Source organism: Pelophylax lessonae, assembly GCF_965119305.1.
Source record: "Pelophylax lessonae genome assembly, chromosome: 13".
Taxonomy (NCBI): domain Eukaryota; kingdom Metazoa; phylum Chordata; class Amphibia; order Anura; family Ranidae; genus Pelophylax; species Pelophylax lessonae.
The window spans coordinates 158310760-158324277 of record NC_138780.1 but is presented as its reverse complement, the minus strand read 5'-3'; the positions used below and the strand labels follow the sequence as shown (position 1 = coordinate 158324277).

The 13518-nt window shown below is 45.0% G+C and overlaps 1 protein-coding gene across 1 annotated transcript in view; it reads left to right on the top strand.

Annotated features, from left to right (window-relative positions):
* The window catches only part of TDRD9 (tudor domain containing 9), a 789496-nt gene that overhangs the window by 571447 nt on the left and 204531 nt on the right, over nt 1–13518 (top strand). Inside the window, exons 22-24 of the mRNA XM_082275596.1 lie at nt 6425–6592; nt 7952–8063; nt 8158–8370. Of these exons, the coding sequence (XP_082131722.1) occupies nt 6425–6592; nt 7952–8063; nt 8158–8370 (493 nt within the window). The remainder of the gene's footprint in view (nt 1–6424; nt 6593–7951; nt 8064–8157; nt 8371–13518) is intronic.

Here is a 13518-nt window from a genome sequence, read left to right as displayed (position 1 = left end):
TATCGTTATCAAGGTCGCTTTCCTTAATATCCCAATCTGTCAGGCATCCGCGCTTTCTTCTGCTTTGCCGTGGGGGAAGGATCACTATCCATTTGTAGCGTTACCCTTTGGTCTCGCTTCAGGTCCTCCTGTGTTCACAAGTGTGGGCTCTGGTGCTTGCTTTGTTCAGACAGAGAGGGATTGTTGTACGAGTATCGATCTATCCTACAAGACTATTTGAACATCGCTGTGCCAACTTTACAAGAGCTCGGCTGGACGCTGAATTTTTAGAAATCCGCTCTGACTCCATCCAACAGATTGGAATACCTGGGTCTGACTTTGGATTCAGCTTTGGCTCGGGTGTTTCTTCCAGAGGCGAAACTGCAAAAATTGCAGCATGCGATTCGGTTTCTTCCAGAGGCGAAACTGCAAAAATTGCAGCATGTGATTCGGTTCCTTCTGTCCGACCACCGGTCATCCCTCAGGATTTGCAAGTGCTGGGTTTGATGGTCTCCACCTTCGAGGCGGTTCAGGTTCAGGTTGCTCTGCAAAGGGAGATTCTGGCCATATGGGACAAGAATCTTCGGTTTCTGGAAATCTGATCAAGTTGAACCGGAGTACGAGGAGTGCCCTGCTTTGGTGGGTCCGCGGCGCTTCGGCAGAGGAAATAATTTCTTCCCTTGTACTGGACAGTGATCTCCAGGAATGCCAGCCTGTCCGTATGGGGAGGTACCTTGGGCACGAAATCGGCCCAGGGTTTTTGGACTCAGGAGGAGTCCAGTCTGCTGATCAACATCCTTGAAATTGTGGCCATCGAGCTTTGCCTTTCACAGTGGACGGATCGTCTACAGGGTGTCCGGTAAGGATTCAATCGGACAAAGCCACGGCTGTGGCATATGTCAAACATCAAGGGGGCACAAAGATTGCCCCTGCAGGCAAAGGAGTGGCCAGCATTCTAAGGTGGGCAGAACCATATGTTCCAGCCCTCTCTGCTGTACACATTCCTGGGGTGGAAAATTGGCAGGCAGAGTACCTCAGTCGGCAGACCCGGAGTCCGGTCGAATGGTCCTTTTCACCCGGAGGCGTTTCAACCACTGTAAGGAGAACACAGGCGCCACTCTAAGTGCAGTATTTGAAATTTATTGAATAAACCAAATAAACGGTACTCCCAAAGGGATATGTACAAAAGGCATACATATTTACATAATTGTATATAATTATATATATTTTTTTACCTTTTCTACTCCATTCTTCAGATATTATTACTATACATTTTCCATTTAATTGTTTTCCTCTTATTTATATATAATAATTTGTTTTTATTCATTCTTATTTATTTTTATTTTATTTATTTCACACTTATTCATTATTTCTACGTCTTTTTTCAACCATTGCTCGTACAGCTCAATACACATTGGTAATAATAGAATTAGTCCCTTTTTATTTCCCCCCTCCTTTTTTATATATAGTTTTTATGTATTATTTGTACTATATTCACATTTGGCGGCTTCATGAGTGTATATATACAATTGATATTAGCTGCCTCCATATTTAGTTACTGGTCCATTAGATTTGGTAGGCTTTAGGACCCAGCTGCTCCGGACCCCTGCCCTACTTAAGAACCACATCCAAAATGATGCATTATCGGCCTGAGGAAGGAGCGCATGCTCCGAGAACGCGTCGCCGGCACCATTACGCAATCACGCATTCCTGGAAGTGAGGGCAGCGGTGAGTCCCCACGACTAGGAAGTACCGATAACCACCGTTTACAGCCTGTGTGTCGAGACCGCTCAGCCATCCTGACCTGGACACCGGAGCGATTGAACTACATTCACTTTATATACCACGATGCCTTTTGTACATATCCCTTTGTGAGTACCGTTTATTTGGTTTATTCAATAAATTTTAAATACTGCACTTAGAGTGGCGCCTGTGTTTTCCTTACAGTTGGCCCCAAGCTTCTTCTACTTGTCACCAGGGCAGCCTACGGAGTGCATCTTTTGGGATTTTATGGGTTTTTTATGGACTTGATATATGGACTTTTAGAAAAATGGACTAATTTATTGACTATTCACTGTCTGCACCTATATCTGTCCCCCCCTGTCCTTTAGGAGGTATTCTTTTCCCCTTTGCGCCAGTTTTTTAAACCTTGTTTCAACAACTGTGTCTCTGGTGGGGGACTCCCGATGTGGACCTACTTGCCTCTTGCCTCAACTAGAAGGTTCAGAGGTTTGTGGCAAGGTCTCAAGATCTTCTGGCAGAGGCTCTGGTGGCTCTTGGGGTCAGCATTGTCTAATATATGCCTTTCCTCCATTACAGATTCTGCCGAGACTTCCGAGCAGAACCGAGGCAGAAGGGATTGCAGTCATTCTGGTGGCCCCGATCTGGCCTAGATAAGTCCTGGTATGTAGGCCTGGTAAGACTGGTAGCTGATGATCCTTAGCGACTCCCTCTCAGAGAAGATTTTTTGTCTCAAGGACCGATCTTCCATCCTGCTTTACAGTCGCTGGCTTTAAACGGCCTGACTATTGAAAGCCAGGTACTGCTGGGGAGTTAATGGCTATGTCCCCAGCCCTGGCCCTTTTGAACCTTGGCATTCAAATAATTCCCTCATGACATCGCACTATAGTTACTCATGTTCTAACTGCTGCTAGGACGACTATTACAGCAGCATGGAGATCTGACACTGCACTCACAGTAACGGAGGTGGTTAATCGTGTACATTCCTAATATTCTTAAAAAAAAAATTTTGCCAATGTAAATGGGAGGAGTCTGCAGTTTGAACGGAATTGGAACCTTTGGTCACTGAAGTATCCGAGGTGAGGGCAAGCCTTATCTTTGGGTATTTCTTTACCTTTCTATGGCTGTACTTATGAATGATGACACCTATCTGAACAAGAGGCTATTGTTTTAGACTGTCCAGTTGATAGTCTTTTCTCTGATTGATGTGTGCTTATCAGTTGTACAGAGGTTGAAGGGCTACTATATATAGTTGTGGTTATTGCACTAAGCGCCCATCAATGACGAAGGGGAAGGGGTGGGCGCCCCAGGGGTTGGCGCCTGGTCTCTGCGGGGGGCTGGGGGGGGGGGTCGCACTGGACCACAGTGTTACCTTTAGGGGTGGTCTGGTGGGGTGGCCTCCCTGTCGGCTCAATGCGGATGTTTGTGGTTGGGGGCCGGCCTGTGGGGGGCTCTGCCCCAGGTAATACCGTGGCGCTGACTGATAGCCAAGCCATGTATGATCTGTTTTATGTAATTGTTATTGATCTAACCCTGTGTACATGTATGTTGTGATTATTTGTTATCTTTGGAACTTAATAAAAACTTTTGAAAAGAAAGCAAGGTACTGAAGGATAGAGGGTTGACATTTTCGGTGGTTCCTACTCTGTTAGGAGCTAGAAAATCTACTTTGCAGAAGATGTATCATCAAGTTTGGAAGGCGTACATTACTTGGTGTGAGTCTCGGAGGGTTCCCCCGTTCCTTTTCGTATCTGTGGTGTGGATCAGCGTTTGGTCCAGGGCACCATCAAGGGCCAGATTTCAGCCTTGGCAATATTTTCTAATACCTGTTAGCCACAAATTCCTTGGTGCACACCTTCCTGCAGGGGGTTTGCCATTTGGCTCCTCCGGAAAGGTCCCCAGTACCTCCGTGCGATCTTAATTTGATGCTGTCGGTTCTTCAAAAACCGCTAATTTGAAAATATTCGTCAGATTCTTCTACTGACTCTATCACAGAAGGTAGCCTTCTTGGTGGCTATTACTTCTGCACGCAGGGTTTCAGAACTGGCTGCGTGTCCCGACGGTCACCTTGCCTGGTGGTTCACAGGGACAAAGTGGTTCTCTGTCCCTGTCAGTTGTTCCTTCCTAAGGTTGTCCCAGGTTTCCACTTGAATGAGGACATTGTTTTGCCTTTGTGTCCTAAGCCAAAACATCCAAAAGAGATTGCCTTACATTCCCTGGATGTGGTTCGAGCCATCAGGGTGTACCTGGCAAAGACTGAATTGATTCGCAAATCAGATTTCTTATTTGTCCTAACTGATGGTTCTTGTAAGGGGCAGGCTGCATCTGCTGCAACAATTTCTAGATGGATCAGACAAGACGGTGGTGCAGGCCTATTCCATTAAGGGTCAGGTTCCTCCTTTCCCTGTTAAGGCGCATTCTAACTGGTCGTCTGTGCACACATTCACAAAGTTTTACAAGGTGGATGTCCTGACATCTGCGGATGCTGCTTTTGGCCGCACAGTTTTGCCGGCTGCTGTTGCAGAGGCTACGGCCTCTTGAGGGGTTGTTTTTTTCCTGGTAGGTAAACTCCAGTTGTTCCTGGTTGGGCTCTTTGTTTACCTGGTTGGCTATGTTTAGCCCTTTTTGGTAATTCTGTTTTTTTTCTGTTTCCCACCCCTCATGATGACACTGTTTTGGGAAGTCCCAACGTTCAATGAAGATATGAAGCAGTGTCTGTCAAGGAACGAAAGAAAACTGGATTTTTGTCTTACCGTAAAATTATTTTCTCTGATGTTTATTGACGGACACAGCACCCTCCCCTCTGTGGAGTTGGGTTATGTATTCTTCTGACACTGCTTTTCACTAAACTGAGATCCTATAGCAGGAAGTGGGAGTCTACCCCCTGGGACTACCCTAAGTGTGTAGTCAAGCTTTAACTCTTCCGCCTAGTGTCCTACTCCTAAGGAGAGCAATATAAAACAACGGTCAATGAAGATATGAAGCTGTGTCCGTCAATGAACATCAGAGAAAAGGATTTTACGGTAAGACAGAAATCCAGTTTTTCTCGGGCTTGTTGGATAACTTTTATGCTCTCACAGATTACCATTAAAGTATGATGCATGTCTTTTCCCTCTGGACTTAATCAGGATGTCCTAGTTCTAAAAGCAAGGGCATGGCATTTAACATGGCAAATATTTATTCAATTAAACCTTCCAGGGCCACCACTGCGGTATTCTCTAGAAATTAGGAATAAGAGCTGTGGAAAGTGCAGAGAGATGAAATAATGATTAAAGAGAACTTGTCATAAATCGCACACAAACTTGGGGAGCCGTAAAAAATATTGCCTTTCTCTGACCTTGAGCAAATGGAGTCTCTTTAGTGCTTTTGGTCATTTACTTGAAACTAGTATGCAATTCAGGAGCTTTGGAGTTGACGTACATGACTTAAATGCTAGTTTTGGGTGAGTAACTTGAAATATTAAAGCTTGATACAGCCAGTAAGCTTAAGCATATTCTTAAGGTTAGCCTTTAAAGCATGTATGGTTGGTTTAGTTCATTTCTACTACATTTACAGTTTGTAGATTCTCTGTGCCAACCCCATACAGGAGCTCTTGTCTTAAAGTGGAGCTATACTCGCCTTCTCTTCAATGCTGCAGTATCCCAGGGCCCCCTGCCAGCTGCTGACATTTTTGCCCTGTATTCTACCGCGTACCGATATTCACCCATTTTCATTGACTGGGCCGAGGTGACATCACTTGTGTGGGAATTCATATTGGAATTTGCTGAACATTTACATGAAGCTGTGTGTGCAGTATAGTGTACAGGACATACAGCTGGATAAAATGTAATGAGCAGGCATAGTATGATTCTTTTTTTTTTTTTTTTAAGTCCTGTCAGCTCCCCCCCCCCCCCCCCCCCTTAAAAGATCCTGATCAACAGGTTAAAAAATGTTATGGAGCTGGTAACTTTTTGCCTCTTCTGTTGTGATAAAGCTGTTAAAGTAACTTAAACGTTCTCCATGAGTTTAGCGACTATTACGAACAAGCTAAACTTTGCCTATGGTCTTTGGTACGGTCATGGACACTGAGCTTTTGCCCAGCTCCTCTGAATGATTTTTTTTCCCTAGCAACAGTGAAGCTGCTTAAAAAAAAAAAAAAAAAAGGCACCTATGGCCTCGTTTTGCACACACGTTTAGGTGCGTCAAGCATTTGGATGTTCATTGATTCCACTGGCTAGAATATCAATTTATTTTGGCCATTGAAATGAAATGAATGCCCAAATGCTAAACATGCCTAGCATTTAGGCACTTTTACACAAAAGCTCCTGAACGCACAAGTGATTTTTTTTTCTTTTCCCAGCCTCTTATTGATTTTCTTCAAATACACTTGTAAAAGCCTTATGTGTAAATGGAAACATTGGCTAACATAGAGGGACGTTTAGAAACCAACAAAAAATGCTTGTTAAAGCAACATTTTTTATGGCCAGTGTGCATGAAGTCTCAGGATTTCGAGAATTTACAAGAGCATGTCCAGTTTTCTTCTGTCAAGAACACATAAGTCGGGCATGTGAGAAGTTGCTCTTGACCGAATCTTTGACAGAGATGTTCCAGGAAAAATATTGCAACTTTAGGCTAGGCAGAGGCTTTGGATATGCTGTTGTAAATTGTTAATTTTTGTGAAGGTATTTTGTTGTAAATTGTTTTCCATTGATTTCTTGTTTCTTAGAGCATTTGTGGAGTTCTCTCGCAATCCCACAGACCGATTTAAGACTCTCTCAGCAGTTAATCTGGCGGTTAAGATGGCAATGATTAAAGTTCCTCTTGCATTGAATGTCCATTCTGCCGAGGCAATTGAGAAAAATTCTAAAGAAGCAAGTGATCTAAAATTAACCAGGTAATGTATATTGGACATGTTTCTAAGAAGTTTGGTGGTCTCTTAGCCACTTGCTGCCCGCCTCACAAAGGAGTATGACGGCAGAGCAGCTCTCCTGCGTTGATCACATATCTTATACATGATCCAGCTCTTCAGGATGCGTTCCGCCATGCTGTGATTAGGGCACAAGCCGATCAGTGGGTCCCAGGCAATGATTGCCAACCAGGACTTGCTGATAGTTGAAGAGGATAAAAGGACAGCGCTCTGTAAATATAAACAACACAGATTCCTGTCAACAAGGATGTGCTAGTTTTGGTTTCCCTTCAAAGCAGGGAATAAAAATCGACACATCCCTTAGTAAAAACCGCACACAGTTACTGCACCAAGCACAGTAGGCACATCATTAACCCCTTGATCGCCTTAGATGTTAAATGCTTCCCAGCCAGTGTCATTAGTACAGTGACAGTATATATTTTTAGCACGGATCATTGTATTAGTGTCACTTGAGATGTCAGTGACAGCTAGTCCTCCCCCTTGTCAGTAAGGGTAAGATTTTTGCGCCACACTTTCGCAGTCCTACTAGAAGTCGCTAATCACCACTATTATTAGTATAAAAATAAATACAAATTCCAGTATATTTACCATAGTTCATCCTTGTAGACTCGTGGTTCTCAACTCCGGGCCTCGGGACCCACCAACAGGCCAGGTTTGCAAGATAACTGAAATATATTACAGGTGATATATTTTGCTGCTCAGGGATTGCAGTATTCTAGTCTGCATCTCCCCATGGTGATACTTAAAATCTGGCCTGTTAGTGGGTCCTGAGGACTGAAGTTGAGAACCACTGTTGTAGATGCTATTATTTTTACGTAAACCAATCAATATATATGCTTTTTGGGATTCTTCTTTTCCCCAAAAAATATGTAGCTGAATAGATATTGGCCTAAGTCCATTAAGAAATTAATTTTTTTTTTTTTTTTTTTTTTTTTATTGGATATGTTTTATAGCAGAAAACAAAAAATATTGTTTTTTCATTGTGAAAAAAAAAAAACCCTATGGTTATCCAATACTACCAAAAGAAAGCTCTATTTGTGTTAAAAAAAAAAAAAAAAAAGTCATACATTTCTTTTGGGTAAAATGCGCAGTTGTCAATTAATATAACCCAGTGCCAAAAAGGAAAAAATGGCATGGTCATGAAGGGGGCAAATCTTCCAGAGGTCCAGTGGTTTAATACAATACCTGATGACCATTTTAAATGTCTTACATGGCAAATATAAAAATTAAGTATAAAGCCTATTTTACAGACTGGACATAGATGACTTTTGGCTCTGTAATTCCAGGGTCACTTTAAATCATTTTACTTTTTTGTTTTATTTCAAGAGTTGTTGTGGACTTTCACAAGCAGACAGTAGAACCACTTCATGTTTCCCAGACCTTTAAAAAACTGTCAGAGACCATTGAAGGGCTTGTTTTATCTATCAGTGTTACTGAGGTAAGTGTTCAAGTTTAAAGCAAATCAACCTATTTATTACAGCCCTTGATTTGCCTTTTATTTTGTCACAATACCTGTCAATTTTTCTTCACAGGTGGTTGAAGTCGGCCATTTCTGGGGCTATCGTATTGATGATCGAAACTCTGATGTGCTTGGAGTCCTAGCTGCAGATATTAACCACCAGGAGCTGTTGCCTTTGTCTACAAGTCCTCATCCCGATCTGATTTGTTTGGCACCATTTAAAAATTTTGACAATCCAGAGTACTACAGAGCACAGATATTGTACATATCTGGAAAAGAGGCAGTGGTATGATCTATACAGATGATCCTGAATGCTGGTGTGTGTGTGTGTGTGTATGTTACAATGAACATAATCAAAACACTGGAGCTGATCTTTATACTGCAGCTATCCAAATCGCCTAACCCTTTGTGTGGGCTTGGAGGCCGTATGCGGACCCTGTGATCCAAAGATTGTGGGTCCTTGACTTTTTGGCACTGAGCTCTGCCAATTACACTTTCTGAACCTTATGTACCATGTTAGTTAGCCACAGCACTCTCCAGGTCCTAAGCAGTTGGCACACCTTTGGAGTGACCTGGTCAGCTAGCTGCGGCACGCGCTCCAATTCTAACTGGAAGATCTTTCTACCCTCTTCTTGCAGCAACTTTCATTTGTGATAACCATGTTTTAATTGATCACATCTTTTAAAAACAATTCTTCACATTCAACTACAACTTCTTCAGTTTTACAGCTTCTTCAGTGTATGCTTGACTTTTAGGTAGTCTCTGACCTAATGTCTCGCATGGATACTATCTCTTCCCATGTGCACTGGGAGCTGTGGCTAAGTGCTTGGGGCATAAGTAATTTGTTTAAAAAAAGGTCCTTTTAAAAGTGGTTGTAAAGGCTCCAGGTTTTTTACCTTCATACTTTCTTTGCAAGTTAAAAAAACTTGAGTAGCAGCCCCCCTAATACTTACCGGAGTCTTATCGCGATCCAGCAATGTGCACAAGAGCCTCCGCTCTATAGGGACTTTCCTATCTCATTGGCTGAGACAGTCAATGGCGAAATGACGAAAGAAGGGGCCTGTGTGAATGTACTCGGGAGTGAGCCTGCTTGTGTGTCCCCAGAGCAAGCAGCTTGCTCTCGGGGTACTCGGCAGGAGATAGATAGGGTCTAGAAGTGCTGGAGGTGGGACCAGAGAAGCAGAGGATCATGGGTGCTCTGTGCAAACCATTGCAGATAGCAGGTAAGTATAACCTGTTACTTATTTTCAAAACATAAAATCCTAGCTTTTAATATCACTTTAACTTGCTTTTCCAGGAAAGGTGTCTTTTTTGTGAAAGTCTCAGTAAATTGCACGAACCTCCAGATTCTTATTCTGGTAGCAAGTCAGAGCAATGAGATCTCTTGATAGAATAGAAAGATCTTCATTTACAGCTTGTACATCTGCAATACCCATATAGGTGATGACATTTTTCCTCCTGTATAGACAGTTTTTGGAGCCATAAATCTGTTTACCACCATGCCCGCCATGTTCTTTTGGAAACTTTACCATTTAAATAGGACCTCCCCTTTTGTGCAATAATGGCAGTGATATATAAAACATTGCAATTAAACAAGTACAATTCGCTATGTCAACACTGCCTTTCGTTGTGGTATTTCAGGCTATCTCTGTGCAGCCAGTGTCCCTGCTCTAGCGCTGCCATTTTTAAAAATAGGTTGTCTTGCATATGCATGCTTTGTCTCGCGCATGTGCTATTTGACATTACACTAATCCTTTTTTTATGAAGATTTCTCTCAAGCTAATGGGGAGAGCGGTGTTTATTTTTTTTAAACTTAAATGTTTTCTGTTTAAAACAAAAAATAAACAATCAGTGCAAATAGTAGATACGTAAATAATAAGATGGTAAGAGCCCATTCACACTAGCACGACCTGTGAGGCGACTTGTGTTGCCCCAGGTAGCTTGACATAACAAAAGCAATGTTAATCAATCAGTGCCGTCTTAATTGGCACTACTGAAGTCGCTCCGACTTCAGAAAAGGGTCCTGTACTACTTTGAGGCAACCTGTGATGCGACTGTCCCATATACTTCAATGGGAGTCGCCTCCTTATCTTAATTGACACGACTTGTTATCAGACTTTCCAGGAAGAAGAAAGAGATTAGCCAGGCTTTCCCCACAGACAAAGTCGCCTGTCTCTTCAAAGTAGTGCACAAGTCTCTTCCAAGTCTCTAAACAAGTCTCTTCAAGTCACAGGGCGACTTTCTGGTCGTGGTAGTGTGAATCGGCTCTAAGAAGTAAAATGTCATTAATGCTATATATTCTCTGTTCAAGATCAGACGTGATGTGATAGTAGTTCTATATCCACTTGAAGACGAAGACTAACTAAGGCTCCATGCACACAGGGCGTCATAAAAACGTGCTCCAAAGCTGTTTACATAACGCCGGGAAACAGCAGCTGTAAAAACGTGCTTTCAGTAGCTTTTTCTACTAACGTTATTGCACGTTTGGCCACAGTAGCTGTTAGCAGCGTTTTTTCTGCCTCCATTCAAAATCAGTGGTTCCTTATGGGAGCCTATTGATTTGAATGGAAGTCACACCGCAGGTCGGATCAGGGTGATCCGACTTGCAGTGCGACCTGCACTGTGAGAATCTTGAGGGGGAACTCCACGCCAAAATGGGGAAAAAAACGGTGTGGGGTTCCCCCCCAGGGTTCCAAACCAGGCCCTTCGGGTCTGGTATGGAATTTGAGGGTAGCCCCACCCCGAAAAAACGGCGTGGGGTCCCCCCCAAAATCCATACCAGACCCTTATCCGAGCATGCAGTCCGGCATGCCAGGAAAGGGGAGGGGACGAGCGAGCGGCCCCACCCCCCCTGGATCATACCAGGCCACACGCCCTCAACATGGGGGGGGTGTGGGTGCTTTGGGGCAGGGGGGGCTCTGCACCCCGCACCTCAAAGCACCTTGCCCCCATGTTGATGAGGACAAGGGCCTCATCCCCACAACCCTGGCCGGTGGTTGTGGGGGTCTGCGGGCAGGGGTCTCATCGGAATCTGGAGGCCCCCTTTAACAAGGGGGCCCCCCCAGATCCCGGACCCCCTCCCTATGTGAATGGGTATATGGGGTACACTGTACCCCTACTCATTCACCCCATAAAATGCAGTGTATGGAAATAACGACAGGAGACGTTTTGGAAAATTTATTAAAAATCTTCATCCGGCTCTTGTCCTCTCCGGGGGTCTTCTGCTGTCTTCTCCTCTCCGAGGGTCTTCTGCTCTTTTGCTGTCCGCCCTTCTTGTCTTCTCCTCTCCGGGGGTCTTCTGCTGTCTTCTCTCCGAGGATCTTCTGCTCTTTTGCTGTCCGCCCTTCTTGTCTTCTCCTCTCCGGGGGTCTTCTGCTGTCTTCTCCTATCCGAGGGTCTTCTTCTCTTTTGCTGTCCGCCCTTCTTGTCTTCTCCTCTCCGGGGGTCTTCTGCTGTCTTCTCCTCTCCGAGGGTCTTCTGCTGTCCGCCCTTCTGCTGTCCAATCTTCTTGTCTTCTCCTCTCCGGTCTTCTGCTCTTTTGCTGTCGGCTGTCCTTCTTCCTCCGGTCCTCCTCCGACGACGTCTCCAGCGATTATGCCGGCCTCTGGTCTCTGCAGCTTATTATATAGCCATTAGGGGCGTGGCCGCCAGATGACGTCACCGGGAGACCACGCCCCCTTGTGTCACAGATGACGACAAGCGAGTACACCCCTAAGTGGAAATGTCCAATTTGGGTCCAAAGTGTCAATATTTTTTGTGGCCACCATTATTTTGCAGCACTGCCTTAACCCTCTTGGGCATGGGGTTCACCAGAGCTTCACAGGTTGCCAGTGGAGTCCTCTTTCACTCCTCCATGACGACATCACAGAGCTGGTGGATGTTAGAGACCTTAACTGTTATATTCTCTGTGTTGTGAGAGACACAGGACTCTGGTCTGGAACAACGGATGTTTATTCAGGACTCACTGTACACTACAACATGCATTACAGGACAGCTCTGTATATCAATGCATCTCTTACATGTGTCCAAGATGGCCACTCTGCGCCTTGACCCTTGTCATCACTCCTGGGTGGAGCCAGCCTTAAAGTGACAGTACATGTGAAATCCTTCAGGTATAACTCCTTCCATCCATCCCTAAAAAAAAAAAAAAAAAACACACAACAAAACGAGAACAGGCATAAAACAGTAACTAATAATTGTCCAATACAGTCCTCCAACTCGGGAGATTTACATGGCTTCTTCCGCGTCCGGGTGTGAGAACAACTTCCAGGGACGCTACGGGGAGAAAATAGCAGCAGATCACTTTCGGCGGGCCCGTCGATAGTCTCGTAACCGGTCTTGCAGTTGAAACCGGTCAGGAGGGCGACAGGGTCGTTGAGGACGGGCACACAGGGCCTCGGGGCTGGAGGAAGTAGGGCTGGCCGGAATGGACACTGGCGGGGCCAAGAGGATCCCCTAGCTCAGAGGGTGAACAGACCTCTGGACCAGGGCTTGAGGGCTCTGTTGGAGCTGTGTTCAAAAGTTCAGATTCCCCCCAAGCATCAGTCTCAATGCCTCCTGATCCGGTAGGAGCAGATCCTTGAGACACTGGAGGTGCAGCTGATGTCAGGGATTCGGGCAGCTGAGAACGAGGACGCAATTGGTCCGCATGCCATCTGCAAATGGAACCATCTTCCAGGCAGACCCTATACATTTTGGGTCCCAAAGTCTCTGCGACGGTAGCAGGAAGCCAACGAGTGTTGGAAGTGCCATAAGATTGGGCCCATACCTTTTGCTGGGCTGTAAACCGGGGAATCTCGTCGTGCTCGACCCTATTGTCTTGGGACTGCCGTACATGTTCCTGGACTGTTTGAGGGCGGAGCATGTCCAAAACAGTCCATGGCTGCCAACCCAAAAGAAGTTTAGCTGGAGTTTTCCCAGTGGTTGCATGTGGTGTGGTTCTGTAAGCAGAAAGGAAGGAGTCCAGCTGCTGGGGTGACAGGGACTGTTTACTTCTAGCCACAGTAGCTTTGAAATAATGTTTGTAGCTGGGTGGTAAGGTGCGGTCAACTTGTGTTTGATGTTGTGGGCAGTCAGGAAACTCTGAAACTCCTGGCTTGTGAATTGTGCACCGTTGTCTGTGACAATTTCTCTGGGGTATCCAAACGTAGCAGCGAGATGTAAAAGTATGGAAATCGTCGCCTTAGTCGTCGGCTGGGTAACAGGAATGACCTCAGGCCACTTTGAATGGGTATCAATAATGATCAAAAAGGTGTGTCCTCTGATCGGGCTTGCAAAGTCCAAGTGTAGGCGAAACCAGGGAACCGTGGGCCAAGTCCAGAGCTGGACGCAGCCTTGAGGAGGGTCTCTTGCAGTTTATGCACATCCAGCACACGCATTCACATATGTCGTGACATCTGAGTCTAGGTTCGGCCACCTCGGGCCTTTTGTTTCA